The sequence below is a fragment of the Lynx canadensis genome, chromosome B3 (genome assembly GCF_007474595.2).
Source record: "Lynx canadensis isolate LIC74 chromosome B3, mLynCan4.pri.v2, whole genome shotgun sequence".
NCBI classification, from domain to species: Eukaryota; Metazoa; Chordata; class Mammalia; order Carnivora; family Felidae; genus Lynx; species Lynx canadensis.
This window is the reverse complement of record NC_044308.2, coordinates 140,959,781-140,987,708: the sequence shown is the minus strand read 5'-3', so window position 1 is coordinate 140,987,708 and position 27,928 is coordinate 140,959,781. Positions and strand designations below refer to the sequence as shown.

Below are 27,928 nucleotides of genomic sequence, written 5' to 3'. Positions count from 1 at the left end.
ACCTCTTTGCCTCACCTCCGGCTCCCGTGTGTCTGGGAACAGGGATCCCCTGGGTCTGATGGCCCCACCACACCTAGGTTTTCCCACTTTCCTGAGCCTGCTTCTTTGGCCACACGTTCCCAGCTCTGCACATGGCTGGAGTCTCCTGGTGTCCTGCCCCCGCCAATGCCTCCCCGCTGTTCCTGCGTCTTCTGAAGGACGGTTGGTTCCATCACGCAGGGCCTGGCGCTCAATAGAGACCTGACTGACATCTAATGAAAAAAACAACCCCCCTCCTTTCTCCCGAAAGTAGTCTAGTAGTCTACGTCCCCCCTTTTTGCTACCAAGGGGGCTTGCCACATATGTTTCGGGGCTCAGTAAATGTTATCTTTCCCCACCCCAACCCCATTTCAGACCTAAGTCCTGCATACCTCAGCCTCAGCAAAATCCCCGCACTTCGGCTGGATGGGCGAGGGGCTTCTCACAGGTGGAGCCGGAGAGGCGGATGGTTGGAACAGTCACTGCTCAGCATAGATCAGGGGTTCCCAGCCTCGCCTATGTGTTAAAATCACCTGGAGGACATCTAAAATGCATGTGGACGTCCAGGGACCTGCCCTAGAGTTCAATGCAGTTGATCTCACGGAGGAAGATAGCAGATACTAAGGAGTCCCTGGGGAGTGTCCATGCAGCCATGCTGAGAGCCACTGGCCCCGATGTGGCTAGGTGTCCTTGCCAGGCAGCCGGGTAGATTTTGGTTCTTGGCCTTTATGGATAATTTCCAATCATTCACAGCGAAGTCAAGGTTGGTGGGGTGGGAGACTTGGACAGTGCCCTCACCCACACCTGCACATACAGGTTAATTTCTGGGCGTGAAATTAACAGGAGGGGAATTCTCTTTTTCCTCTTCTCCTCTGGCTGGAAACAATGACACCGTTTCAAATGGACTTGCCAGGCTTCCTAAGTAGTAGATGGAGAAACGAGTCTGAGTGTTCGGTTTGCGAATGCCAGAGGCGACCAGGCGGATCCAAGCCGGGCACGTTCTGAATCAGCCAACTTGGACACAGCTTCCTGTTTGGCTGCTCCCTCGAGATTGCAGTCCGGGTCTGGGAGCCATGTGGCTTTTCTGGAATTAAACGCCAGGCACCCTTGAGGCCCTGGGTAGACAGGGTGCCGATCCACAAGGGTCCCCAGAGCTGTGCGAGAGCGCGCAGAGGGGCAGACAGCGAGCAACAGGGCAGCCATGTGTCTTGGGAGAGGCTGAGTGGCCAGCAGGGACAGGTCCCAGTTTTCATTAACGCAATTATTTGTTTTTCTCAGCGCCAGTTAATTTTCTTTCCTCTGTGGGCTCAGGATGGAGAGGGTGGGGCTCCGATTGTGGCCGTCCCGTTTCATCTCTTGAGTTAAGGTTTCCGTGATCCTGCCTGTCTTGGCATGGAGGTGGAGTGGGAGGGGCTGGGTGCCAGCCTGTTGGCACAGAGGCTGCGGAGCAGTGTTCTCACTGTGTGACTTTGGACTTGATACTTAACCTCTCTGAGGCTCAGGCTCCTCTCCACTAAACAGGGCTAGTAGTGACAGGACCCGTCTCATCAGCTTGGCATGAGGATCACATGGGGTGGCGCTGGGGGTTTTGCCCGGCACCTGCCCTAACCTAGTAGAAGTTCAGTGTGTGAATGGGAAGCAGGTGCTGTTCTCAATGCCCTGCGTGGATGTGAGAACCCTGTCCCACCCCTGGGGCTCTGGGAGTCACTGCTGAGCTTGTGGCTAGTGGCTTTGGCCCGGGCCCCCCTGCACACCTGCCCGGCAGCTCAGGTGGGCAACCAGGCAGAGGAGGGAGCGGCAGGGGCCAAGGTGCCCAGCCTGGCTCAGTGCCGCCACGGCTCAGAGGCGTCCTCACGGGAACCCGATGTTCCCCCCGATATGCCTCCCTCAGTCCTCTCGCCTTCATCCATAAGTAATACCTGTCTCACATTCAGCCCGCGCCTCTCCGGGCTGCGGTGTGTGCCAGGAAGCAGATACTGATGGCCTTCGAGCAGCTCAGGTGCTCCCCAACCTGCCTGCCATGGTCTCGCTTCTGTGCCTTTGCTCACGCTGTGCCCTGCTCAGACTTGCCTTCCATCCCCACTCCACTTGCCTGCCTATCAGCTCTGCTTGCTTTCATCTCAGTCCAGGGCTCAGCTCAGGTGCCGCCTCCTTCAGGAAGGAGCCCCTGATTTCTCCCTGCCCTCTACCCCCCAGGCTGTATATACCTGTTCAGTCTTTGCCCCCTTCGTTAGGCTGGGGGACCCTCTGAGAAGGGGACCATGCCCTTGGACGAGCATGTGTGGCTGTTGGTCCTGCTGGTGCCTGGCTTTGTGAGCTTGGGCAGACCCGGTCACTCTGTGAGCATCCTTCTTCTCCTCTACAGGACAGGCTTTCTGCTGCCCTCCTGGCAGGGTCCCTGGGAGGGTTTGGGTGGGCGCACTGCACTGAGGTCAGGAAACAGCTTCTCGTGTCTCCTCACCTACGTCGGGAGCCTTCAACATTCCAGAGGCTTCTGTCCAGCAGAGGCCCAGCGTTCAGGAAGTAGGTGAGCCTGGGGTTAGAACATCCCCCGGGTCCCTTAAGAAGATGGACCATTTCCAGGTGCTGCTGGAGGGGACCGGGAGTGCGATGTGTCAGACGTGAGGGCGGCAGGGCCGTGCAGCTCCAAGACCTGCTGATCTGGCCTGTGGGCGGGACAGGGTGGGGCAGAGGCCCCTCGGGGACTGAGCACTGGCAGCGGGGGCCGGGCGCTGCAGGTAGGGTGGCCTCTGCTTCCGTCTAGAGCCCGGGGCTGCACTGTACCGGAGGAGGCCGCTCCGCCCGTGCATGGTCTACGAATCTCGCTTCACCTCCCTGAGCCTCAGTTACCTCATCTGCACGTTGGGGGCATCTCCCAGGCCTGGCCCCCCTGGTTTTGATTTCCAAGCCCCGACCTACAGGTAGTGGTAGGCACTTGCTGTCCCTTGGGGCGGAGTCCTGGCTGGGGAGAAGGGAGAGAAGCCGAGAAGCCAAGTCCACGGGAGAGCAGATGTGCTCTCGGGAGCCGGGTCCACCCTCTGGGGCAGAGGGCCGGACGCCCGGAACGACGATGTGCTGGCCTTTGATGAGGCCCTTCTGCCCTGATGGAGCCACAGTCCCCGGTGCCGGCCCATCTTAATGAAGTGGAAGGAGAAGGGAATGTCATCAACTGAGCGGCGGTGTGGAAATGTCAGCCACCCCCACGGAGGAGGCCCAAGGCGGGTGCGGCCCGGTCTCCTGCGAACGAATGGCCTGCCACCAAGCCTGCCTGTCCCCGAGACCTCGTGGGGACCCCGCTCCGCGGGAGGCGGCTGGGAGGGGGGCAGGGTTGGGAAGGGAAGCAGCTGGAGAGTCAGGCCCCATGTGTCACTGTGTGTCATTGTACACCTCCCCCCCCGCCCCCACTCCTTCCTATGCAGAGGGGGAAGATCGTACTTTCTCCTGAGCTGTGACAGACACTGTTGGATTCTGCCCAGATCCCCGTGGCACTTACTGCTTCCGTGTCCACCGCCCACTTCACCTGCTGGTGCCTGTAGCTCTCCGGGTGGGCAACGCTGGGGCATCAGCACCTGTCCCCCACGAGCTGCCCCCAGCAGCGAGCCCTGGGGCAGGGGGTAACTCTGAGACCCTCCCGCGCAGATTGACACCAGCTTCATCAGCTCCTTCTGTTCCCCGCCTCACCTCCCGACTCCCGTACCTGGGCTCCCTGGGATCACCTCCCACACACCCCGCGTGTACTTGAACCCCCGCCGCACCCACACTCAGACGTAAGCTCGCGGTGTGGCTGGCCGTTGCTGTTGGATGAGATTTGGAGGGACACCTGCTCTTAGCACCTTGGATGCTCTGCTTCTGGGTCTTTCTGGGGTGTCCTGTGTGGGGTGGGGGTGCTGTGTCACACATGGTCTCAGCCTGAGTGCTTTTCATTGGAGCTCCTGCCACTGGGACCTTGTAGGGTGGAGAACTGACCACCTGGCAGGTGTTTAGACTTTTCCCGAGGGCCTGCTATGTGCCTAGGGCTGAGTTGGTGACGAGGGTTTACAGGGATGATTGCATGTGGCCTCTGACTCCCAAATTCTTTTTTTTTTTTTTTTAATTTTTTTTAATGTTTATTTATTTTGCGAGACCGAGTGTGAGCAGGGGAGGGGCAGAGAGAGAGGGAGAGAGAGAATCTGAAGCAGGCTGTAGGCTCCGAGCTCTCAGCACAGAGCCCGAGGCGGGGCTCGAACCCACGAACCGTGAGATCATGACCTGAGCCAAAGTGGGATGCTCAACCGACTGAGCCACCCCGGTACCCCTCAGAGTTTTACCATTCGGACTAGAGGTGAGGCTGGGGAGGGTACCTGGCCGGGAGGGGGGGATGTGATGTGTTGCCAGACCCACCCTCTGAGAAGGCAGGGGTGGACTCGTGGTCTGTACCCGTGAGGGGATCTTGCAGACCCTGTGGGCTCCATGAGACCCTCCCGTCCGTGGGCTGCATGGCCCTCCATGTTCTCCCGGGAACACAGGATCTGCAAGGAGGCCGGGGCGAGGGCCAACGCTCTAGCTCTCAGAAGCAAGAATATCGCAGGCCCCTCTCCCTTGCCGCCACCCCCCCGGCCCCCAGATAGAAGCTGCATTGTGGAGGGGACACACCGGCCAGCCCAGCCCCAGGGGTCCCCACAAACAGCTGAGCCGGGAAATGACGCATCCCTCCCCTTGGGGCTCTGTTTCTCACCACTGCAAACCCTGGGATTAATTTAATTACACACTCATCTCCGAGAGGCTGGGGCTCAGAGGCGCCCAGCGGGATCACGAGTTGCCCGAGGCCGCTGGGAAGGATCATCCTCCCAGGGAGCCCGGCCCTCCGGGGTCTCCCTCCCCTGTTCCAGAAGGTCCACCTTGCTGCCACTCTTCCTGCTGCAGGACACCTGCTCTGACCCATGGGCAACCAGATGTCTGGCTCCTGGGCCCCTGGCAGGGAGCAGAGCCTGGTCTGGGGAGCTGAGTGTGGGGATGGGTTTGAATGTGGCCGAGGCAGCCTCGAATCCTCTTAAACTCGGGGGGGGGGGGGTGGGGTGGGGGAAGGGGCAGACTCAGGCCTCAGGAACGGCCCCCAGACCAGAGCTGGGAGAGGTGGGCAGAGGGGGGCGCTGATTGGCCATCCTCCTGGCCACCCTGCTGCTTCTGTGATGTCCGTGGGCGGCTCGGCAAGATGCTGGTGTGAGAATTTAATCCTTTCTCTCTCTCTCTTTTTTAATAAAAGAAAGATTTCTCCCTCTTCTGGAAGTAGATTATTTGAAAATTAACAACGAGTGGTGCGGATAGTCACTTGTCCCCGTATGTGAGCACCACCGTCGATGTCCCCACGTACCTCCCTCCTGAATTTGTTTCCTTGCATCGATATTGTTACGCACAAGACCAACTGTGTGCACCTTTTTACGTCCAGTTCTTTCCAGGGGGGGGGGGGGGGGTGGTGAAGGGTTTTCCATACTGTCGAGGAGGGACATCCTTCTTCAGCGTCGTTTGAATGACAGGGCGTGGCTCTCTGCGGTCATCGGACAAATGGTTGTTTCCATTTCTGGCCACTGTCACACACGGTCTGCATTCCTCATGATGAGAACGAACTCTTGAGGATAGATTCCATCGGACGCACCAGATGATTTAAAATGTTTTGAGACCTCCCCTGTTGTGCTCTAGGAATGAGAAGGAAAAGCCCAGCAGACCCTGGTGGTCTGAAAGATACTGTGTTCTCTGCAGCTGCGTGGGGTTTGGGGCAAACCGTAACGGTGGGTTGAGTGGGGGCAGCGCCGGGTCTGTGCCCCCGTGTGGCCTGTGTGCTGTGGCCCGTGGGCCCTGAGGTCTGCTCCTGGCAGCAGCGGGTGGGGGGGCTGGGGCGTTGTTGGGTCATTTGTGGCCTCGCCTGTGTCCCTTCTCCTGGTGCCGGCTCTGTCCCTGCTCTCTTTTCCTCGGTGCCATCCTGGGAGGCGCGGGCTGGACCTGGCCGTGGCCGAGGGATTGGCTTGCTCGGGCAGGAACAGTGGTGTGTGTCCGGCCCGCCCGCAGTCCAGAGAGGGCGCTGAGGCTCGGTCGGCACATCTGCTGACTCCTTCCCAGTCCGTGACTCCGGCTGTGGTCTGACCAAGAGGGTCAGTGCTAGGGGCACCTGGGTGGCTCCGTCGTTCACGCCGGATTCTTGCTTTCGATCTCAGGGTTCGTGAGTTCGAGCCCCGCATCGGGCTGTGCGCTGACAGCGTGGAGCCTGCTTGGGATTCTCTCCCTCTCTGTCCCGCCCCCGCTCGCTCTCGCATGCTCTCTCTCTCAAAAAAGATGAATAAACTTAAAAAAAAAAAAAAAAAAAAAAGGAAATGCTAGGAGCTCCTGGTGGACCCCTAGAAATTGGCAGAGGGAGACAGAACCACCCCCATACCAGGAAACCGGGGCGGAAATGTGCCCACTTCCCGATGGCTCGTGGAGGGCAGGGCAGGCCCCTGGTGGCGTGCAGGTGACTGGTCGGTCGCCTCCTGAGTTCAGGGCTGTGCCTGGCAGTGCTGCCCCCGGTGGGGGCCGCGGTGAGCAGGGGGGGCCGGCTCGCCGCCGTGCCGGAGAATCAGGCGGTCGCGGAGGGTCCAGGAGAGAGGCTTGACCAAGAATCACGTCTTCTTTCTGGGACGCGTGCCAGCTCCTCCTCACGGTGCTGTGCTCTCAGCTCACAGCAGCCAGACGCTTGGGGTCGTGGGCCCCGGGCGGCGGGGAGAGGGTCTGGCAGCCTGGGCCCTGGGCTCCCCTGCTCACCCGCCCGCAGCGGGGGACGCCGCTCCTCTCGGCCTCCGGATCTGCAAAGTGGGGAGGATGCCTGTTGGACCCTCGCCAGATGCTGGGGCTGCCGGGTGGCACCCCCGGGGTGGGTCTTCCCTCCCCCACCGACCCCACCCAGAGGGAGGCCACACAGGGCTCGGCTAGTTATTTGGGCCTCCTTGTCTTAAAGGGCGAGACGAGAGAGCTGGGAGATCTCTGCAGCGTGTGTCCACTGATTCCCCGGCTGGTGTCCCAGGGAACCCTCTGCCTCCCTATGCCCAGAGGGGCCCGGCACACCCTGAGGCCTTTCCCGTCAGGCCTGTTTGCGTGGGTGTGATGTGGGAAGTGTCTGTCCGTCCTGGCTGACTGAGAATAAACTGAGGCTGGGGGGCGGGCACAGGGCATGCACACGGGGTCCTAACGAGGAGGCCCTTGGGGTCACCCTCTGCCCCGGGCTCCCGTCCCACCTCCGCTGCTGCCCTGAGTTGTGCCGTGAACAAACCACTTCAACTCAGAGCCTTGATTTCCTGGCCGTCAAGGAGCTCTGCAGGGCTGGGGGGTGGTGAGGTGGTGTGGGGGGCAGCCCCCCACATGGGGGCTCCCCAGTGCCATCCCTGAGGGTGAGGGCGGCAGGCCTGCGGGGGAGCGGCCCTCCTCCCTCTCCAGCAGGCCCCGCATTCCTGGGAGCTGAGTGGTGCTGACTCGGGGCGGGAGGAGCCTGTTGTGTCATTTCTCAGGGGTTAGTGGGTGGGCCCGGCCGTCCCCCCCCATTCCTGCTCCCGGGCTGGGCTGATGCTCCTGGGCCCAGGCCAGGGCTGGGTGGGCGGAGCTCCCGAAGGCCCTGCCCATAGTGCCCCCCAGCAGGCAGGTCACTGGGCAGAGGGGGCACCTCTGTGTACAGACTGCCTCCCGTAGCTGGGGGTAGCCTCAGAGTGTGGCCTTGGTGGCCTTGCTGATGGATGGGCTGGAGCTCTTGAGGCCTGGGCTGAGCCCCAGCCCCAGCGGAGGGAGGTTCTGGCCTTCTGGGGAGGGGACCGCCAGCTGAGCATGAGTGGGGGGGGCGGGCATGATATCCATATCACCCAGGGGCTCGTCGGGTAGCACCGGCTGTGTGTGGGGGGCAGATGCCTCATTTTCCCTAGGTGGCCCAATGGTCCAGCTTGTCCCACAGCACAGGTGTGTTATGAGTCCCGCAGGGTCCGCCTCCCAAGGCAGTGCTATAGAGAGGTGGCTTTGGCCGAGGGTCTGGTGGCTTCTCTGGTGGCTTTTATTTATCTATTTATTTTTTTATTCTTTAAATCTTTATTATTTATTTTTGAGAGAGAGAGAGAGAGAGAGAGAGAGAGAGAGAATGAGCAGGGGAGGGGCAGAGAGTAGAGGGAGACACAGAATGTGAAGCAGGCTCCAGGCTCTGAGCTGTCATCACAGAGCCCGACTTGGGGCTCGAACCCACGAACTATGAGATCACGACCTGAGCTGAAGTCGGATGCTTAACCGACTGAGCCACCCAGGCGCCCCATGGTGACTTCTGAGATAAAGGGCTGGGGAGCCCGGGTGTCCTGTTGAGGGCAGGAGGAGCAGTGAGTGACTGGCCCGGTGGACGGGGTGTAGGCTGGTGTCCGGGCCGCGTGAACCCCGGTGCGGTGCTCATGTGGACAGGAAGCACGGAGCCTGTCCCTTACCGGGTGGCCTGTCTTTCCACCTGCACAGCCACACCTGCCGTGATGGTGGCGGCGTCCCCTTCCCTGCCCTGCCCTGCCCCTCCCTGCCGTGGGTCCCGCAGTCCCCTCCTGGCCCCTGTGCTCTGGGTTGCCCTCGGCTTCCTCCTCGGCAGGCTCCCTCACCCCAGCCTGGCCCGGGGTGACTCGGTTAGCGCTTCTGTCCTCTGCTGGTGGGGCTGATTTCTAGCCTGATGGGGAGGCAGGACCAGGGCTCTGGGAGGCAGGACTGGGCAATTTATCTGCCTTTCTGATGTGATTGCAAAACATGTGAGGGTGGTGAGGGAGGGTGGCTTTCCCCCCCTGCCGCTTTCGGAAACTGGGGGTGCACGGTTGGGGAGCGTGTCCCTGACTTGGCCCAGGGCGCGGCCGCTGACTGCTCTCGTCGGCAGAGTCCTCCAGGAAAGCTGGTGGCTCGCCCACAGTACGTGTGCCTCCCGAAGTTCCTGTGTGCCAGGCAGGGTGGAGCGGAGGAGTCCTGGACGCCTCCGGGGCCTCAGTTTCCCCACCGTGCCGGGGACGGGGCTCCCTGGACCCCATACCCCGCTGTGTGCTGCCCCTTGGCTGTGAGGGTCCCATCAGGGCCTCCGATCGGGGGTGTGACTCTCACTGGAGACCGAGTCTGATGACTAAGATGCTCCCTACTTGTGTCGTTACAGATCCCTCGTCCACCTACATCAGGCAGCTGGAGACCAAGGCCCTCGCACAGGTAAGCTGACTGGGGGTGGTAGACAGCGGGGGGCACTGCACTCGAGGGGCCGGTGCGAGCCCCCACCCCCACCCCCCACCCCACCGCTCCAGTGCCCACCCATGTCCCAGCCTACCTGGGGCTTATAGCCACCCACCTGCCCCCACTGCCGTCCGGAGTCACCCCCTGGAACTTGGGGGTCACGGACCTAACCCTTGCGCCACGGCCTTTGGGGTGTCTCCCATCACAGCCTCTCCCTGCTGTCCCCAGGAGTCTGTGAGCTCCTCGGGTCAGCCCTAGGCCTGTCCCAGAGATGGTGTGCACTGTGCAATTGCTGAAGGAGGGGCCGCTTTGCCCCTCGGATGGGCCGGAGGGGGGGCAGGCACATCCCCACTCTCTCCCGCATGGAAACCTCCCTGCTCCTGCCGCCCTTATTCCTTTCCCGGCCGGGGTCCGCCCTCCGCCCACAGGCAGATGAGGAGGCTGTCTTATCACCGGCTCGTCCCCGGCACAGGGAGGGCAGGTTAGAGGCTGGAGGATGAGGACAACACAGCGGGGAGGCCGGGCAGGGTGACAGCCGGTGCAGGGGTGCACACGGCTCTGCTCCTGCTGAGGACGGCTGGAGCGGAGCAGGGTGGTGACTGCCAGGACGGGGGCCTTCTCTGCCGTGGGCGGGGACAGGGACGGGAGGCTGTGGTCAGCCCCGTGTGGGGTCCTGGGGGCCACCTGGCTTGGGCAGCCGCTCCAGCCTCTCCCTCCCTTGTCCCCATCCTTGGCTTACTCTCCCCTCCCCCTCCCCTGCCATGCCCCCAGCCCGTAAGTGTTGGCCAGAATGCCCAGAGCGTTTCTCTGGGAACCAATCCCGGGGAGGGCTCAGCTGCCCGGCCCCGTTGCTAGGCGACCAGCAGGCTTGGTGCCACTGTCCCGCTCGGGAAGCCCGAGGCCCCCTCTCTGCCCGTTGGGTGGCTGCTGGGAGGCTCACGGCCCCGGCACGCAGGACAGCTCCCACCACGGCCATGCCACGCCTCACCCCCACGTGGGCCGGGTGGGCAGTCCCACAGCCTAGCAGGACTCACTTGTCCACACTGCCAGGGCCACCGCACCCATGCTGTGGTACGTCACCAGGCACTGAATTGCAGGGCTGGTTTGGTAACTCTCTATATGGTTCAGGTGCTGTGTGGCAGAAGGGCTTGGCCACAAGACCTGTTGGCTTCTTTGCCTCCTCGGGTGGGGCGGGGCTCGGGTCTCACCTGGCCCGGGGGGCGGGGGGGGGGTTGCTGGGGCACCTTGCATTCTGAGTGGGCCTGATGTGGGGGTTGATAAGGAGGGTATGTGGCCTGGGCTGCAGGAGCTGTAGGCAGAAGTGATGCTGGGAGAATTGGGGGTTGGGGAGGGGCAGATTTAAGGCTCGGGGACCTTTGCCGTGGGCAGGTGCCCACTGGACGGCAGAACGAAGGCCGGGACCACGATCTGGACCCGAAGCTTCGGGTCAGTGGCCTCGTGAGTCTGTCCCAGCCTGACTGTCCTTTGTTTCATTGTTCCCTTGGAGGAACACGTTGAGAGCCCAGGCCCCGAATTCAGGATGCTGTTTGCCTTGTGGTTCTGTGGTCCAACCGGGCATAGCTTGTGGTCCCTTTCCCACAAACACAGGAGTGTCCCCGACCCCGGGCCACATTGTCCCACTGGGAGAATATACCCCGATTCCCAGTGGTGGGTCTGGCTGTGGACTTGGGGGAGATGTGCACACACTCAGGACCTGAAGTAGGGGTCCCTTCTAGTCCTTCCTCCCTGGGGGCGCCCCTGCTGTCACAAAGGAGGCCCCGATGGCTGTGCGCACTGGCCCCGTGCCCACATGTGCAGAGTTGGAGGTTGTCAGGGGCCCTGTGTCTGGGCAGCAGGGGGACAGCAGACGCCTGAGCAGTGGTTGGCTCTGCCTGCCCCCCACTCTCCCACCCCCAAGCCTGCTCGGACCTGCTCCCAGGGGTCATACCTGGGGCCTTGGTCTGGAGGCAGCAGCAGTAGGGCTCTGTCTGTCCTCCACTGGTGCCCACGCCTGGGCCAAGCAGAGATACCCAAAGATGGGGGCTTGCAGACCCTCGCTGGGATCCAGGCTTGCTGGCTGCAGGCGGTTAGACTGAGATTTAGGGACAAGAATGAGCTTTGCCCGGCTTACTGCTAGTAGAGGGACAGTTCCGGGGACTCAGCATCCAGCGTCCCAAGCATCCAGTGTCAGCCACGTGGTGCTGGGGCCTCGGCCCTCCTCCGCCAGTGCGCTGTGCGTCCTTGACCCCTTATTGTAGCAAAACGGTTGGGCCTCAACCTACGGTCAGCAATGACACCCAGGAGCCACTGGCAGAATGTCCCCAGGGTCATGGCCGGGGCTCCTGCTGCCCTCCCACCTGCTGTCACCAGAGCTTGGCCCCGAGGGTGGGTTGGTCATCTGACTGCAGAGGAGGGCACTGCTGTTCTGAGCCTTTTGGGAGAGATGAGAGACAGAGACAGTGAGACAGCCGCCCCCCCCCCCACCCCCCCGGCCTGCTGTCAGCTTCCTAGTGGCAACTCACACCTCATTTGCTTTTGGATTCCTGGGGCAGCTCAGATGGCACCATTCGGTTTGCTCACCTGTAAAATGGGCTTCGTGTATAGTTCGTGTATAGTTGGTGACCTGCTGTGCATGGCCCTAGGGGTTCGGGGGTGACGAGGCACGGGCCTGACCACCTCCTTGTTCAGCTAGCAGGACTCATGTGTGTGAGGAGGCTGCCGGAGGACGGCAGAGGCGGGGAGAGCCCCCCAGGTGGGACAAGGCCCATGATGGGAGTACTGGCCTCGTTCTAAGAGAGTCCAGGGAAGAAGGGGTTCAGGCACGGCCCCCTCCCGACAGCCTCCCTCCCCAACCACCCCCAGGGGGCTCGGTCCTTAGTCTGAGCTCTCAGCCCTGTGAGTCGCCCTCCCTTGCTGCTAGGCTGTCGCGATCCTCTCTTGGGGAGCCTGCCCCCCACCCCTGCCGGGCTGTTGGCGACTCAGGGACTGGCTGCTGGGTCCGACCGGTCACATCTGCATCTCCAGGGCCTAGCTCAGCTAGACTAGGTGGATACATCTCGGGGAGCCCCTGGCCACCCACCCACCCAGAGTCCTGGGGCAAGAGGGGAGGCTGAGGCTGGCTCTTGCCGAACCAAGGACCAGCTGCTTCATGAGGTGTAGTGAGCTGGTCGTCTTTGGAGGCAGTCACGTGATGGATGCCCACACTTGGGAATCTTGGGGAGAGAGATTCCTTCCTGCCACAGGTGGGCTTCTGGCCTGGGTCTTGTGAGCTCGGGCTTGTCAGATTTTATGATTCTGGCACTTAAGCCTTGTCATTGAGATCAAACCGCACGGGAACTGCAGGAAAGTCCGGCACCTGCCGTTTCGGCGAAAAGCAGGAGAAAGTGCTGTTCCTCTTTGAACCGTCTTAAGGGGACGTGGCTCCGGGGTCTGGGCCTCTGCGGCCTCCGCTTCCCACTGCCCCCGCCTCTCCCCTCCCCTCCCCTCGTGGCCTCTATTTAACTCCAAAATAGCTTTAATTAAAAATGTGCCAGAGTGTTCACAGACTAAATTACCGTATTGCAGTTCGTATTTTCTTTCTCGTGTCGGCTTTAAAATTCCGTCAACACAGCTGCCTCCTCTGCGATGATTCATCTCGAGCCCCCATACACATGATTCCTTTTCCTGTGGATTCTGTGCCCGGCCGGGCTGGGGTGGGGGCGGCTGTCATTGACGCCGGGGCCTCGGCTCTTGGTTCCCTCGCTTAATCCCCCTGCTGGGCTGATAAATGTAAGGCTCCCTGTTCGCCCAGAAGCCAGCTTTACAAAAGAGCCAGTGACGTTCGGGCTGATGTCACACGGGGCGAGTGGGCAGCCATCCTGGGGATGGAGGCCGCGGTCCAGGCCCGCCTCCCTCCTCCTCACCCCTGTGCCTGCCCTTTCTCTATCCTGCCACGCCACGCAGGGTCGCCTGAACCACTCAGGTTAGAAGTGACCCCAGGATTTACACCAAGCGCAGATGGGGAAGCTGAGGCCTGGGCGGAGGAGGGCGTCCGGGCCTGAGTGACTGTATCAGTGTCCTGGGGCCGCTGTAACAAAGAGGCATAGACCGGGTAGCTTCAGCAACAGAAGTGTGCTGTCTCATGGTTCTAGGGGTCACGGGGTCAACGTATGAACCTGGGGGGACACAATCTAGCCTGCAGCAACGGCGTCATTGGCCTGATGGTATGAAGAAGTGGGTTTGGGCTCTAGAGGAATTGGAGTTCAAATGATGCCCCAGCACTCACCTGCTGTGTGGCTTTAGGCATGATGCGTTATGTCCTGATGCTTCAGGTTCCTTACCTGTGAGGCAGGGATGACGGTGATGCCCGCTGCCTGCCGGGCACTGCCTGCCCTTCTCTCTTTTTCCTGCTCTCAGGGACCTGGGATGTTCGAGGTCTGTGGTAGACTTGTGCCCACCTGGCTGGGCCTGGCCCGTCCCCGTATGAACTGCTCCTTTCTGGCCTTTGTCTGAGTTTTGAACCATACGGGCCGGGGGACAGCGGAATAGTCTGCCACCCTCTAAGCCTGTGCTGAGGCCTCAGTGCTGTGTTCTGAGTCCCCGGGGAAGACCTGTCGTCCTGAGTGGCCCGTTCCCTTGCCCAAGCTGTCCAGAGACGCTGGCCTCCAGTCTTTCTTTGGTGGTGCCTTCTGGGACAGGTCGCTGCTGGTTGACGGGCCCTGGGCTGTCCCTGCTTGAGGCATGGTGGTCACGTCCTGCTCCCTCCCTTGTGAATGGTGTGCCTTCTGGATCTCTGGAGGGCTTTAGCTACGTCTTTAGCAGAACCTCAGAACCGGTCCTTGAACCTCTCCTTCAACCAGGGAGGAAACCTTTCTAGCATCTGAGCAGATGGTCTGTCTAGCAATATGGGCAGAAGGAGGCTAGGAATACCACCTCTATGCCTGAGGCTTAATCGCTGTCCACTGTGAGCCACATGCTGGGTGACCGTCAAGGCCAAGCCCAGGACTCTAGGGCTAGAGGGCCTGGTTCAAGTCGCCAAAGTGCCGCTTACCAGCTGGGGGGCGTTGGGCCAGGGGCTTAACCTCTCTGTGCCTCAGTTTTCTCGTCTGTAAAATGGGGACACTGATGGTGGCCGCCCCAAGATTAAAGGGCGAATCCCGCAAAGCACTGAGGACTAGGGCTGGCCAGTGGAAAGAGTCGTGGGCCATCCAGCAGCCGAGTGCCCTTTGTGACCCCGATTTACCTGCAAGCAGCAGAGACCTGGAACACTGATGGGCTGCTCAGACTCACCCAGCCGCGGTGGGATTTGGATTTTGCAAATCTCTTCCCCTCCCCAAAGCCCCCCACTCCTTCCTGGGGAGATCCCGAGGCCTGTCCCTGCCTCTCACTCACCTTATTGCCGAGGGGACCTGTAAGGGGCCGATGGTCACTGTGGTGGATGAGACCGTCTGGGTGTTCTGCCATCAGCCACACGCTCGAGTTTGAAACCTGGGATTTGGGGTCTGACATTGCATGGGGAGTAGGGACGCGGTGCCAGCAGTGGGTGAGTAATAGTAACCGTACATTCGCCACGCGTGGGGCCTCCGCTGCCTGATCTGAGCACCAATTAGGAAGAACCGTCTGGGCCCCCAGCCACGGAGCCGCCGCTCTCTTCTTAACGGCCTGCAAATGAGTTCTCTTGAAATTAAAGGGGAAACCGAGAAGACAAGTGTGGCCGGACGGTTGTACCAGCATGCCCGTGTGAGGGGCCTCGCCGGTCACACCCCCCCCACCCCTCCCAGCCGGCGGGCTGGCATCTCGGGGCGCCTCTAGGCCAGTGCAGGGGCCTGGTGTGAGCCCCGAGAGGGCTGGGAGCGGGCCGGGCACTTGGGCAGCCCTGGTAAACATGGGGCTTTCTAAAAACGTGGGGGCTCCGAGGTGCCCACCCCGGCCCAGCCGAGGCCCTGGCACCTTTGGGCTACCGAGGGACCAGGGGAGGGGGGGGCCGAGGGGGGCCGTGGCTGGCATTTCCTGGGTGACACCGCTCCTCTTCCCTTGCAGCCGCCCCGCCCCTGCGGCCGCCCGAGAAGCTGGTTTCAGGTAGAACCGCCTGGCGGGACGTGTTTGCAGTGGTGTCTGTGGTGGGGGCTGTTTTGAGTGCTGTGTGCTGTCCTGTCTCCTCCGGGTCTCCCCCGGCCCTGGCACCCTCCTGGCACTTCCTGGGAGCTCAGCACCCCCAGGTGCCCCGGTTCTGCCTCTAGATTCTTCCTGGGGTCTGCCCTTCCCGAGCCGGCATTGGAGTCCAGCTTTGCCGAACGGCAGCAGAGAGCCACGGGGCAGCGGCCTCCGCGGTGCCCCACGCAGGCCGTGCTCACTGAGCTGCCACCGCATCCACCCAGCTGGCCTTTGTAGTCCGAGTGCTCTCCGGACGCCCCTTTGTCGGCGTTCACCCTTGGGGCCCCACCTCCCGGTCCTGGCTTCGCACGGTAGACGCTGCGTCCCTGCCGGGTGCACGCAGTAGGTGCTGCAGCAGACGGTCCCTCGGGGACCGGAGTCCTTTGGGAGCAGGTGGGAGGGGTGACAGCTGCTCTGAGCGAGCCCATCCACAGCTGCTGCCCAGGGAGGGGCACATGGGCGGGGTCCTCCCTTTGCTTCCTGCTGTGGCCCTTTTCTGCTCCAGGAGGAGCCCTCTGACGGTGCTCCCCCGAGCCCCCCGGCGGGCAATGGCTGGGGAGCTCGCTGCGTGCCCGCGGGGGCCCAGAGGGGCTGGGGCAGCCCGAGTTCACGCCAGCTCCGAGCCAGGCAGCGACGCAGGGACTGAGGCCCGTGTCCTTAACAGCGGACTCGGCAGGGGGGGTGGAGGGAGGGAGGGGGGCAGGGGCGTGGCCTCCCGGGTGTCCCCTGTGGCTGGAAGGGGCAAACCTATTTGCACTCCATGTGTCCTTTAAGGATGTGGGAGCCCCGCCCACTCTGTGTGGCAGATCTTTTCTCCCTGGGTCCTGAGGGACCTTCGTTTGGGATCCTATTCCATAGGAGGGCAGGCATCCTGTCCCCGCTTCCTGAACCACCCTGAGCAGGCCCAGCCAACCCACAAGGCCATTTCAGCTCCGCATCCCCTCGGCGATGAAAACCTAAGGATTTCATTCTTGGGCACCAACAGGCACATCCCAGGATTTTTCATTTGGATTGAAGTGCCGTTATGGTCCCTCATTTTGATGTGTCATTAGTCCCGTTGCCCCTAACGAGAGATCGTGTGTTTTTCCCCCGCCAGCTTGGTGGGTCGCTAATAAAGTTCTGTGGACGCACAAATATTTATAGATGATCACTGAAGGCAGGGGTGGGGATTGCATGTGCTAATTAAAAACACTGCCTCCCACCCCCTTGTACATACATGTCCTCCCGAGGAAATGATCCGGGGGGAGGGAGGGAGCTCCATAAACCAGTGTTCTCAGTACCAACACGGGAGTTCCTTCTGAACCCATTTGGTCTAGCACCAGAGGAGGTGTGGACGAGGGGGAGACGAGGCCCGGATGAGGTTCTAGACGGTCCTTTGGGGAAGGACAGGCAGCGTCCAGCCGTCCTGGTCCCAGGGACTGCTGGGAGAGAGCGGTGGCTCACATCCCTGGCCGTGTGGCCAAATAAATGTCAGTGTGTGAGCTGCGCTGAGTCTTACACCTGGGCTCTTTCAGCAGCCTGGCCAGGCGGGCGGGGCGTGCTCCTGCAGAATGGTGGCAGGGGGCCTGGTGAGAGCCTGGTGGCACTGGGTGTGGTGTTCGGCGTGACTGGGGTTAGAACGTACTGTCCATTGGAGACGAGTTGGTAACTGTCACCTGGCCAGGAAAATAATTGGTTGGGAGTTTTGCCTTTGAGTGAAGGTGGACCCCCCTGCCCAGGGTGGGCGAGCCCGAGAGGCGCAGGTGCCCTGATGAGGGGGGGGGGTCCCCCTGCTGGGGGGGCGAGGGGGTGCTGGGCAAGGGGGCAGGGTCTTTGTCATTTTGGTGTCAGGTGGCAGAGGGGACCCCTCGCTGGGCCACCCACCTCTGGTTCAGCCCAGGGTTGGCCATAATCAGGGGACGTGGCAGTCACATTTTAAGGGTTCTGGTGACACCCTGCTACACTTCAGGGGCCACCATGGGAGGGTGGGCCGCCACTTCTCTCCCCTCTGTGCCTCTTGGTGACCTTTGTTTACACTGAGGTCTTCCTGGAGGCCATGGGAATAGTTGTCTCTGGTCCTGGCCAAGGTGCCTGGGGTGGGTGATGGTAATCTGGTGGGTGACTGCTCAGATCTGCTTTCTGATGTTTGCTCTGGCGGCCTCCGCGGGGCATCTGCCTTAATTGGGTTTTTATTCTAGTTCCACAGACGCTTACAGGGCACTGCTGTGTGCCCCTGAGCTGGCCCCCTGAGACCTGGGGGGTCTGACCTGGGGGATCTGATGGGGATGGGAGGGCGGAGCGTGGAGCTGGTGAGGCTGGAGACCCATGAGAATTGCGGTCTGTGTCCAGCAACTGGCAGGAGGGGAGCAGGCTGCATGTGGGTCCCTCCCGAACCAGCAGAGGGGGCTGGTGAGCAGGAGGAGGGACCCCCAGATGTGGTTGCTATGCCATCTGGCTCACCTGCCCCTGCTCTGGCCTCCTCCCCTCCAGGATCTGTTTGGGTAACTCGGCACCCTGTTGATTTACGGGACATTCTCTGTTTTATCTGCCCAACAGCGTGCCCTCAGTTCCTTTGAAGTAGGAACAGGTGTCTGGGCCAGAAACACCAGCCCAGGCTCTTAGTGATGGAGGGGCTTGTGCTCAGCTGGACCAGAGGGCCTGTGTTGGATTGAGCGGGACCCCCGGATCCCCTCCCTCTGCGGATCACAGCCCCCAGCCTCTGGGGGGCATTTGCTTGGCCTTGAGGAAAATCACCTAAGGCCAAATGTGTGTTCATTCACTCATTCACTCACTCACTCACTCCTCCACCTCTCCCTCCCTCCTTCCTAAGCATGCACCGATTCCTGTGGATACAGAGGGGTGAGACGCAGGAACTACATTTGGGAGCTCCTGTCCTATAGCAGAGGCTGAGGGCGAGCACTGAGCGGAGCAGAGTGACAGGCTCACGTGTGGGAGGTGGGAGGGCCTTCCGGTGGATGCGGGCCCCAGGGGTCGGAGACAGTGTTCCCCAGGCTGGGCTGGACAAGTGCAGGAGGCTGGAGCAGAGGAAGGAGGGCCGGGGGTGGGGGTGCCACGCACTCATTTCCTCATTTATTCTGTTCAAGCCGCATTGATACAGCATGACCTGGGGAGCGACATGGAGCCCCCTGCCTCGTGGCCCCAACACGTGAGCAGGGAGGCGGGTGACAAGGGCTCCCGCTGATGGCAGTGAGGCAGGGAGAGGGGAGGGAGGGTGCAGACCACTGTGTGGGGGCGGGAGGGCCAAGTCTTCACGGGGCACCGTCCTTGGGCCCCTCTAACCTGCCCCCCCCCCCCCCCCCCGCAGCAGGCAGGCTCTGGAGAGTTCCGGACTCTGCGGAAGGGCTTCTCCCCATACCACTCGGAATCCCAGCTGGCGAGCCTGCCGCCTTCCTACCAGGACTCCCTGCAGAACGTAAGTGCCCCTTCCCTGGAGTCGCACTTTTCACGTGTGGACCCGGTGCCTCCAGAATCCACGTTCCAGTGCAGGGGTGAGGCTCTGCCTGTCTGCCGACCTGCCCGGGCCGGCGGACGGTCCGTGACCGCACCTGGGACCGGGACCCTCGTCTCCGGCCTGAGCAGCATTCAGGTCAGGCGAGGGCGATGGGTCGGAGCCGGGGCTCTGCCTGAGTGGCCCTCCATCCCCTTCCTTCCCCCCGCCCTCTGCCAGCCGGGGGTCTGGGCTCGTGGCCCTCGGAGGCTTGTGTGGGCCCCGCGAGGCGGTTAGAGATGGCGGCCGAGCCCGAGCGATGTTGGGGCGGCGAGGGGCCGCGTCTGGAGGCCCCGCGAGCGGCTGCCCAGGCCCCGGGTGCAGGGCACCTGTCACTTCTCGGCTCCGGCGGGTGGGGAAGGGTGCCTGGCCGGGGCTTGGGCCGGGGCGGCAGTGCATGCGATGCGTACTCGCTACCCATCGAGCGTCGGGGAGGAGCTCCGGTTTGTGCCGGGCACTAGTTCACCCTGGGTCCTCCGGGGCGGTCCTGGGCTCTGGGCTGCCCCGAGCGCGTGAGGGGGGCGCGGCGTGGGGCCAGCTCTCTGGGACGCGGATGGCTAGTCGGGACCGCTCCCTGTGGGCCAACGTGTCCGCCATCCCTGTGCGACGTGTCCAGTGCACGGTCTGGGGAGGCAGAGCTCACTGGTTGGCCAGGGCTGGGAAGAGGGCCATGGGGATTGCTGATGAGTATGGGGTTTCTTTTCGGGGTGAGGAAGTGTTCTATTGGGATGATTGCGTAAATCTGTGAACATGCCCAAAAACGCTGCCCGCGGACCCCTTGCCGCACGAGCTGGGCGGGTGACCGTGACTGGAGCGGCTTCAGTGCTCTGTGCAGCCGGGCGGGGACCCTGGCCATCCGCAGGGAACGGGCGAGGAGCCCGGCTGGCCTGAGGTCACTCTGCCAGGTGGCCGCTGCTCTCTCCCCATGACCCCGGCCAGCAAGGGTGACCCCGGGGTGCCCCTGCCAGGCCTCGCTGGGCCTCGGTGCTGGCAGAAGCAGGCTGGGGCCGCCGCTGGCTGCCGGCCAGGTGCTGTGTTTTCTTTTGAGGCCCTCACACCTCCAGGAATGTAGCTGCTGAGGCCGACCAGGCAGATAATCCAAATGTTCATCCAGGAGCCTGTGGCCGGGTTGGGCTCCCAAGTGCTTTGTGCAGAAGGGCGCTGAGAAGCCCAGGGTGCCCCAGTGGGGACTGGCCCCTTGCTCCTTCACTCCGTCGCCCCCCGGCCCCCTCCAGCGCCCCACCTGTGTTCATCCCGTGGCTGTGGAGCGCTGTGTGCTGGCGCTCTGGGGACCGGGAAGGGCGATCTGGGGACCGGGAAGGGCGATGCTGGCACCGAGCCCATGTGGGCCTAGAGGCCAGGGCCAGTGTGAACCTCCTTCAAGGCCGGGGGCAGGTCTCCGAGGTGCACAGAGAAGGTAGGGTGTTTTAGGGGAGGCTCAGCCACAAAGGCTGCGGAGGCAGCAGTGGATGGCCTGTGTCTGGCACGTGGGTCCACGGGGCGAGTGAGGGCTTGTATGGGGTGGACCCTCTGTGCCCGATGACGCTGGGGACACAGGCTCTGCCACAGCTGGCCCGTCTTCTGTAAGGTGCCAGTAGGTCCGGGGGGGGGTGGTGAGGGAAGGTCGCCCACATGCCAGAGGGCCCCGAGGTGAAACAGGTGACCCTGTAGGGTGGGGACACCCTTTCCTTGCCAGGCTGGCTGTCCCCCCCCCGCCCCACCTCTGTCCCCTATCCATATTCCCCTCTCCCTGTCCACGTGAGTGAGAGGCTGCAGGTCTGTGCAGGGCTCCCCAAGAGGGTCACTGGCCCAGGTGGCCATGGGGCAGGGTGCCCGGGAGCCCAGCCACACCTGGGACTCAGGGCCCCATGGAAGGAGCTGGCAGTGGCTTTCTGGCATTCTCCAGCCGAGAGCAGGATCAAGTCTTTTGACAGGACCCTGGGGGAGACTGGTCCCCCTGCCTTTTTTTTTTTGGTCGACTTTATTTTTGAGCATGCAGTTTCCCTGTTTTGTTTTGTTTTGTTTTGTGCATATTTGCAGATTTGTGTAATCATCACCCCATCTCGTTACCCCACGAGGAAAGTCTGTGCCCTGTAGCAACCTTCCCCACTCTCCCCTGCCTCAGCCCCTGGAGACCACGGATGTGCTTGTGTCTCCGTAGATTTCCCTATTCTGGACATTTCCTCGCAACAGAAACTTGTAGCGTGCCATCTTCTGTGACTGGCTGCTTCCGCGTAGCGCCTCGCGATGGAGGCTTTGTCGCAGCCTGTCAGCACCTTGTTCCTTTTCACTGTCGAGTGAGACTCCGGGGCGTGGATGTGTCACGTTTTGCTGATGCGACCATCAGCTGCTGGGCATTTGGGGCTGTTCCCGTGCTTTGCCTGCTGTGAATAGTGCTGCCCTGAACATTCCAGACAAGTGTGTGTGTGGACGTGTGGCTTCAGTTCTCCCGGGTACACGCTGGCCTCCCCGCCTCCGGCGCCAGCTCTGGAGCTACAGACCCAGTTCCAGCCCCACTGGGGCTGGCTGTTTGGTCTTGGCCTTCTCTCAGACCCACTCTCCCCATCTGTAAAACGGGGATGTAGAAAGATAACATCTGAGGGTTGCAAGCACTCGGTGCGCTGGGCGGCTCAGGTGGGTGCCGGCCGTCCCACCGCTGGGAGAGCTGTGTGTGGGGAGAGCCCCGGGAGTACCAGTCCCGGTGGCATTTACTCCTTAACACGTGCTACACGTCCAGCTCAGCTTCCTTCCCAGGACCCGCAGTGGCACGCTCATTGGCAGCCTGGTGAGGTCGGTCAGGGAAAGGCTGCATTGCACGGCCTGCCCTGGCCACTCCTGGCTCCCTTCCTGCCTTTGCTCCAGGAAGCAGCCCCCTGGAGCAGCGATCGTCCGCTGCCCTGCCTATAGAGTCGGCTGTTCAGGGAGCCCCAGGTACAGGTAGGACTGGAGGCCAGAGGTCCCTGTGCCTCTTAAGGGCTGAACGTGTGTGGCTACCGCCCCCTGCTGGCCGATGCGGGGAGCGCAGCCTGCCGGGCACATGCTTGTGTTCTGCCTTCCACCTGCCTCCCCAGAGCCCTTGGATCCGTTTTTGATCTCTCCACACGACAGATCTGGCCTGGGCCCCAGAGACCAGGCAGCCTGGGCCACTAGACGGCATCCCAGGGCTCTGCACACACTCTGGGACACAGGGACCCTTCCATTGTCCAGATTAGGAAACCGAGGCACAGAGTGGGTTGGGCCCTGCCTCAGGTCACAGCCAGGAGAGCTTTGCCCAAGTCTGCTTTTCTGGCCCCAAGGTTACGGGACCCGGCCTCTGGGTGGAGCCAGGAGAAGGTCCAGGTGGGGTGGGCAGATGGGGAGAGTGCAGAGGGGCTGGCCCACAGCAGAAAGTTCTGGGCCCCGAGAGTCTCTGCACAGCGTTGCCTCGCTGGGCAGGATCCCAGGGTGATGGCCCCACGAGCCTGCTCACCAAGTCTGCCTGGTCACTGGGGTCGGTGACTGGGAAAGAAACCAGGACCCAGAGAAGGGACAGCTGTGCCGGGAACCCCAGCTCCCTGGCCTCCCTACCTGGGACCCTTGGTGTTTTCTATCTGGCTGTTGGTGTTTGCTGAGCCCGTTAGGCTCACTCCCAGTGTCTTCTGGTGTCTCTTGGCCTGGAGAGCTCCATCCTGAGTCCTCCTTGTCTGGGGGCCCTCCTCCTGTGGGGCCTCCCTGCAGGCCGGGCCCTGCACCCTGCCCATACCAGTAATCCCTGTGGAGAAGAAGCTGGGGATGCCGGGCGCACCTGCAGCCTCTGACATCGGTGGGCCCGACATCTGGGGGCTGGACCCCCCTCCTCGCCCGGCCTCGGCCCCCGCACCCCAGGCTGTGCCGAGTTGGGCACCTGGTTGCCGTTTCAGGTGTCGGCCGACTGCGGTGGCATGCGGTGGCCGGGCAAGGCTGGAAGAGTGTCCCTGGGGGTGGGGGATGGGGTGAAGCCTGGTTTAGCCCACTCACCTGGTGTCAGCGGGGAGGGTGGCAGCTTTGGAGGCAGCCCCCCGCGGTTTGCTCCTTGCCAGTCCCTGCCATCTCTGAGCTGGACTCACTTCCTCCGGGAAACAGCAGACCTTCCCCACGGGCTGTGAGGAGGAGCCCGCGGGACGGGGTGGGGGCCAGGTGCTGCCCCTCTGTCCTCCCTGCCTCCTCTCCCTCATCAGCCGGGGCCCTATTTCCTCCTGCCTGGGCCCTGACCCCACAGAAGCAGGGACTTCTGTCTGCTGCCGGCCGCACTCGTGGCCACCAGCTGGGAGGCCTTCTGGGCAAGCTGCGACAGCGTGATTCCCTCCCACAGGGCCCAGCCTGCCCGGTCCCCGAGCTGTCCTCGCCCCCCTCCGCCGGCTACAGCTCCGCGGGACAGAAGCCAGAGGCTGTCGTGCACGCGATGAAGGTGAGGGCCAGGCCCTGCCCCCCCCCTCACCCAGTTCCTGCCCCCTCAGGAGCCCCCAGATCCCTGGTGCAGCACAGGACCTGGGACCTTGGACGTCACATTTGCTCTGAGCCCACATGGGCATCTGAGCAGCAGGGTGGGGGCTTTCGTCCTTGTGCAGGGGTTGGGGGGGTCGGGGTGACCACGAACACCTTGGAAATGGAGGTGTCAGTTGGCCGGAGCAAGCGTGTCACCTGTCTGCCATCCCTGCAGCTGGGGAAACTGAGGCCCGGGTGCGGTAGGGGAAGAGCCGGCGCTCCCCCAAAGCCTGAGAGTCGGGGGCAGGGCTGCGGTAGCACTAAAGCCCCAGCACCCCAAGGCCCAGCCTCGCCTCCAGGCACACCTGCCTCTCTGCTCAGGTGTAGGTCCCGCTGAGGCTCTCACTGCTCCTGGGGGAGCTCGCTCACCCGGACCTCACATCCCACCTGTGCGCGCACCCGTGGACGCCCCACGCGTGCACGGACACAGGCGCGCCGTCCCCCGGGTTTGGGGGCCAGTCTGCGTCTGCGCGGATACAGCGCACGCAGCAGTGACTGGACACGCCCACTCACCCCGTGTGTGAGCAGGTGCTGCCCTTGTCCCTCTAATCACGAGCTGGGGGCCCTGGCCTAGCACGAGGCCACCTGCCCCAGGGTAGTCCCGCCCAGCCTGTCCTCCCTGCTTCCAGGTGAGGCGTCCCCAGCTTGCCCCGCCTCTCTTGATGTGGGGGTGTGGCTTCCCTCCTGCAGAGCCACTAGGGGGAGGGAAGAGGACCAAAAAGTGAGGATGAGGACCCGCCCCTCCGGTCTCTTCGTGCCCCAACCTCGGGACCCTGGCCTCACCTCCGGCCCCGGGGCCTGTTCCCGCAGGTCCTGGAAGTGCACGAGAACCTGGACCGGCGGCTCCAGGACGGCTGTGAGGAAGGCCTGAGCGAGAAGGAGAAGGCCATCGTCCGCGAGATGTGCAACGTGAGGCGCTTCCCCGGGGCCGCGGCCTGGGCGTGGGAGCAGGGAGGGCCCCAGCCGTCCCCTGGTGGGAGGGGCCGGTGACCTGGAGGGGGAGGCACCCGGAGAGCCCGGGGCCTGTCCTCACCCCGCTGCCTAACCCACTTCTCCCCGAGAATGGGGTCCCTGACCTCTGGGGTCTGTCCATCCCCAGAGCACCCCCCAACCTCCCGGGACGGGTCGTGTTCACCCCACGTCCCATCCCTTGGGCCCCGGCCCCGGACCGCAGGTGTCTGGTGCCCCTGGTGGCTGCCGGTGGTGTTCAGACTGGACGTGTGGGTGGGGCCCTCCGTGACTAGGGCTGCGTTGGTTTCTGGAAGCTGGGCCGTTTCTCTGGTTGTCCAGGAGGTGGAACCTCACCCGTGCCCCCACTGGCCAGTGTGTCATCCCTGGATCCTTACAGGACCCGGCAGGGGCTGGCCCGGGCCTCACGGGGGGGGGGGGGGGGGGGGGCGGGTGTTCTGACCCCCACCCCTCCCATGCTGCCTCCTGTACCTCTGGGTCCCACTGGACAGCCGCGAGGCCACGCCTGCGCCCCGGCAGTGACGTGCTCAGGATGGCAGGCGTGGCCGTGAGGGGGGGGACGTGCAAAGATCTGGTCTGAGTGTCTCTGGGCCTCACACAGCCTCAGTTTCCCCTCCTGGCCCCGTGGCTCTGGGGACGTGGGTGGTTTGGAGGGGCAGTGAGGCGGTCTGTGCATACAGGCCAGGGGGTGGGCTCGGGGTGGGCTTTCCGCTCACAGCTCGCCCCCGTCCGCAGGTGGTCTGGAGAAAACTGGGGGATGCGGCCAGCTCCAAGCCCTCCATCCGGCAACACCTGTCTGGGAACCAGTTCAAGGGACCCTTGTAGGGCTGCTCCCCCGTGGATGTGGACTGGCCCTGCGGGGTGTCCTGGGGAGCCGCAGGCCCCCGTCTTCTTTTTCTGTGGCGAATTGTACATAGGACGCTGCCCGCCGTGACCCGGCTGCCGTGGGTCCAGCACACGGACGGCCGGGCCCCCGCCTCCCTCCTCACACACCAGCAAACCGGGAAGACGCGAGGCTGCCGGCCGTTCTGTGCAGCAGGGCGGCCTGGACAGCCTCGTCCCTGCCCCGGGGCCCCATTGGTGAGGGGCCGAAGCCCGGCCTCGGCGGAGGGGCGCCTCGTCAAGCCTTCCACCCGCACCAGACAGAGGCCCCCGGTGGCTGGACCTAACGCGGGGGGCCCCACTCCTCACCCATCTGCTGTGGCCTGAACGCCAGCCCGCTGAGCACTGGGTCCCGAGTCCCCGACCAGGAAGCTCCGTGTCTGTGGCTGGAGGCTCCGAGGCCCTTCCTCTGGCACCCCCCTCATGCGCAGCTCCCCGCTGCACGCTGCTGCTCGGTTTCAGGGTTCAGGCCCCCAGCCCCCCCCCCACACACACACACAGTCCCCCAACCCCGCGCCGGGTCGTGCCCTCTCTGGGTCCCTCCTGCCTGGTGCCTGAGGCATCTGCACTCCTGTGCTTCACATGATGGGCCAGGGAGGTGGGAGGCCACGTGGAGAGTCTCTGGTTGAGCCCCCCGCCCCGCTCTGTCCAGATGGGTGGCGCTGGGCCGGGCTGGGCCTCTGGTATCCCCCAGAGCCTGGCCCCCAGCCAGAGTCACTGTCGACGGAGCTGCGTGGGCGGCCGAGGGGAGAGTTCTGCCCTCTGTAGAAGGAAGGAGCCTGACCTGGCTCTGGCTTTAATTTGCTGCGTGACCTTCAGCAAGTCAATCAGCTTCTCTGGGCCCCCGGTGGGAAAACGAGGTCTCAGGTTCTTTCGGCCCTGCTCACCACCCAAGGCCACCAGCTTTATTCAGCCGGTGCCCTCAGTCGCGGCCTGCGAGCCCACGGGGCCCGCCTGCCGCAGAGGCCGCTGCTGGCTGGGCTGGGCTGGGCTGGGCTGGTCGGAGCCGGGGACCGAGCTGAGTTCTGCCTTGCTGCCTGCTCACAGGTGCTGTCCCCTCCCCTCTCTGAGCCTCAGTGTCCTCTGCCGGAGAAGGGACAGCATCGGGCCCTCCATGCAGGGTTCGACATCAAACAGAGCTTCAGTGTGAATGACCCCATGCCGGCCGTAGAGCGCGATACAGAAACGTGGAGGTTGGTGAGGAAAGCGAGGCCCAGAGGGTGAGCGAGCTGTGGCACGTTCCAGACGAGACCCCAGATGCTGGGAGGTGGGACAGGCCGCCGCGAATGCTGTCGGCACGGGCCCTGGTGTCCACTGGGCACCTGGCCGCCCACCCCTCACGTCGCCTTCACTCGGCGGCGGTGCTCAGCAGGGCGCCCGCCAGCACTTGAGCCGGGAGGCCGTCTCTGCAGTAGGTGGGCCTCGTCCAGGCCCCCGTGAGGCGCGGGGACAGGGCCAGTGGATGGGGAGGCCGCCCTGTTCCTGTCCCCAGCGGGGACTCTGCGTTGGCCTGTTGGTCATTGTGCCCTTGGGTCGTACGCTCTCAGGGGAAAGGCTCGCGGCTCTCGTGCCCAGGGAGTGCTAAGTGGGTGCTGGTGACAGCCACAGGCATTTTCCTCTTGCCCTGGGGGGTTACAGGGAGCTCTGGGCTCCTCCTGGAGGGATCTTGCCTGTCACCAGGGGTTAGGTGTTTGGAGCTGGGGGGGATACCCTTGGTCATGGTACCGGGCAATCCCTGCCCTTGTGGGCAGTGAGCTGGGGGGCAGAGGCCCCTTCTGGATCTTGGGAGTCCAAAGAACCGCAGAGCAGCCTGGGGGGAGGGGGGGAGGGGTCCATTTTGGGTGGAAGCCACAGCTGGGAGCCCATTTTTCATGTTTGGATCAGGTTGGCTCGGCCACCACTGAAAATAAGCAATAAGTAAGGGCTCCCGGTAGCTGCACGTCTGCAGACCGACCCAGGGAAGAACCGCCTCGGAGGGGCCTCCACCCCCCCCCCCCACCCCGGGTGCTGCCGTGGCATCCAGGGGTCAGGCGGAGCGGAGCGTTTCTGCCCGAGCCCTCCTGTGTGCCACGGAGGCCGTGGAAGCCAGGTGCGGGCATCTCCTTCCCACCGCTGCTCGCGGTCCTGAGCCAACAGTGCACGGGGATGGCTTTCAAGGACAGAACCGTGTCTGTGACAGTCACCTAATGTGATAAGCTGTTTAAAAGCCAGCAGCACCTCCGTCTGAGCCCACACCCTAGGTGGTGGGCAGGTTCAGTGGGAGCCCACAGGCTGGGGAGGGTCAGAGGAGCCTCAGCCCTGCCACCAACCCGGGGTGTGTCGGGTGACGGGGGGGGGGGGGCCCTCCTCCCCTCCGGAGCCTTCGCTGTAGCAGCTCATGGTGGGGGTAGGGGTGTTGCTGAGCTCGGGTGGCCTTTCATAAAGGTCCCTTTACGTTTCACTCTGAGTCTACATCATGAAGCCCAGTGTGACATCTGTCCTGTGGCTTCAGTTCCCACTGTGATGGAGGTCACCCTTCCAGCCTCACCCCAGGTGGCCTCACCCATCCTGGGAGCAGAATCTGCTGAGCACATTTTTTAGGGTGGCACATTTTTATCCAAAAGTTATTAGCTACACATCAGTGTTTAAAGAGAAAAAAGTGACCTTTCATTTTCTTTTTCTTGAAAACTTGAGAGGAAACAAAATACATACTACTGATTTTTTTTTTTTTTTTTT

General features: G+C 62.9%; 1 protein-coding gene across 1 annotated transcript in view; it reads left to right on the top strand.

Moving 5' to 3' along the window:
- Positions 1-26,397, top strand: part of CCDC85C (coiled-coil domain containing 85C) — a 74,694-nt gene extending 48,297 nt beyond the window's left edge. The window contains exons 2-6 of the mRNA XM_030319943.1: positions 9,170-9,219; positions 18,677-18,784; positions 23,190-23,285; positions 24,173-24,271; positions 25,067-26,397. Coding sequence (XP_030175803.1) covers positions 9,170-9,219; positions 18,677-18,784; positions 23,190-23,285; positions 24,173-24,271; positions 25,067-25,156 — 443 coding nt within the window. The 3' untranslated portion in view covers positions 25,157-26,397. The remainder of the gene's footprint in view (positions 1-9,169; positions 9,220-18,676; positions 18,785-23,189; positions 23,286-24,172; positions 24,272-25,066) is intronic.
- Positions 26,398-27,928: the final 1,531 nt, after the last annotated feature.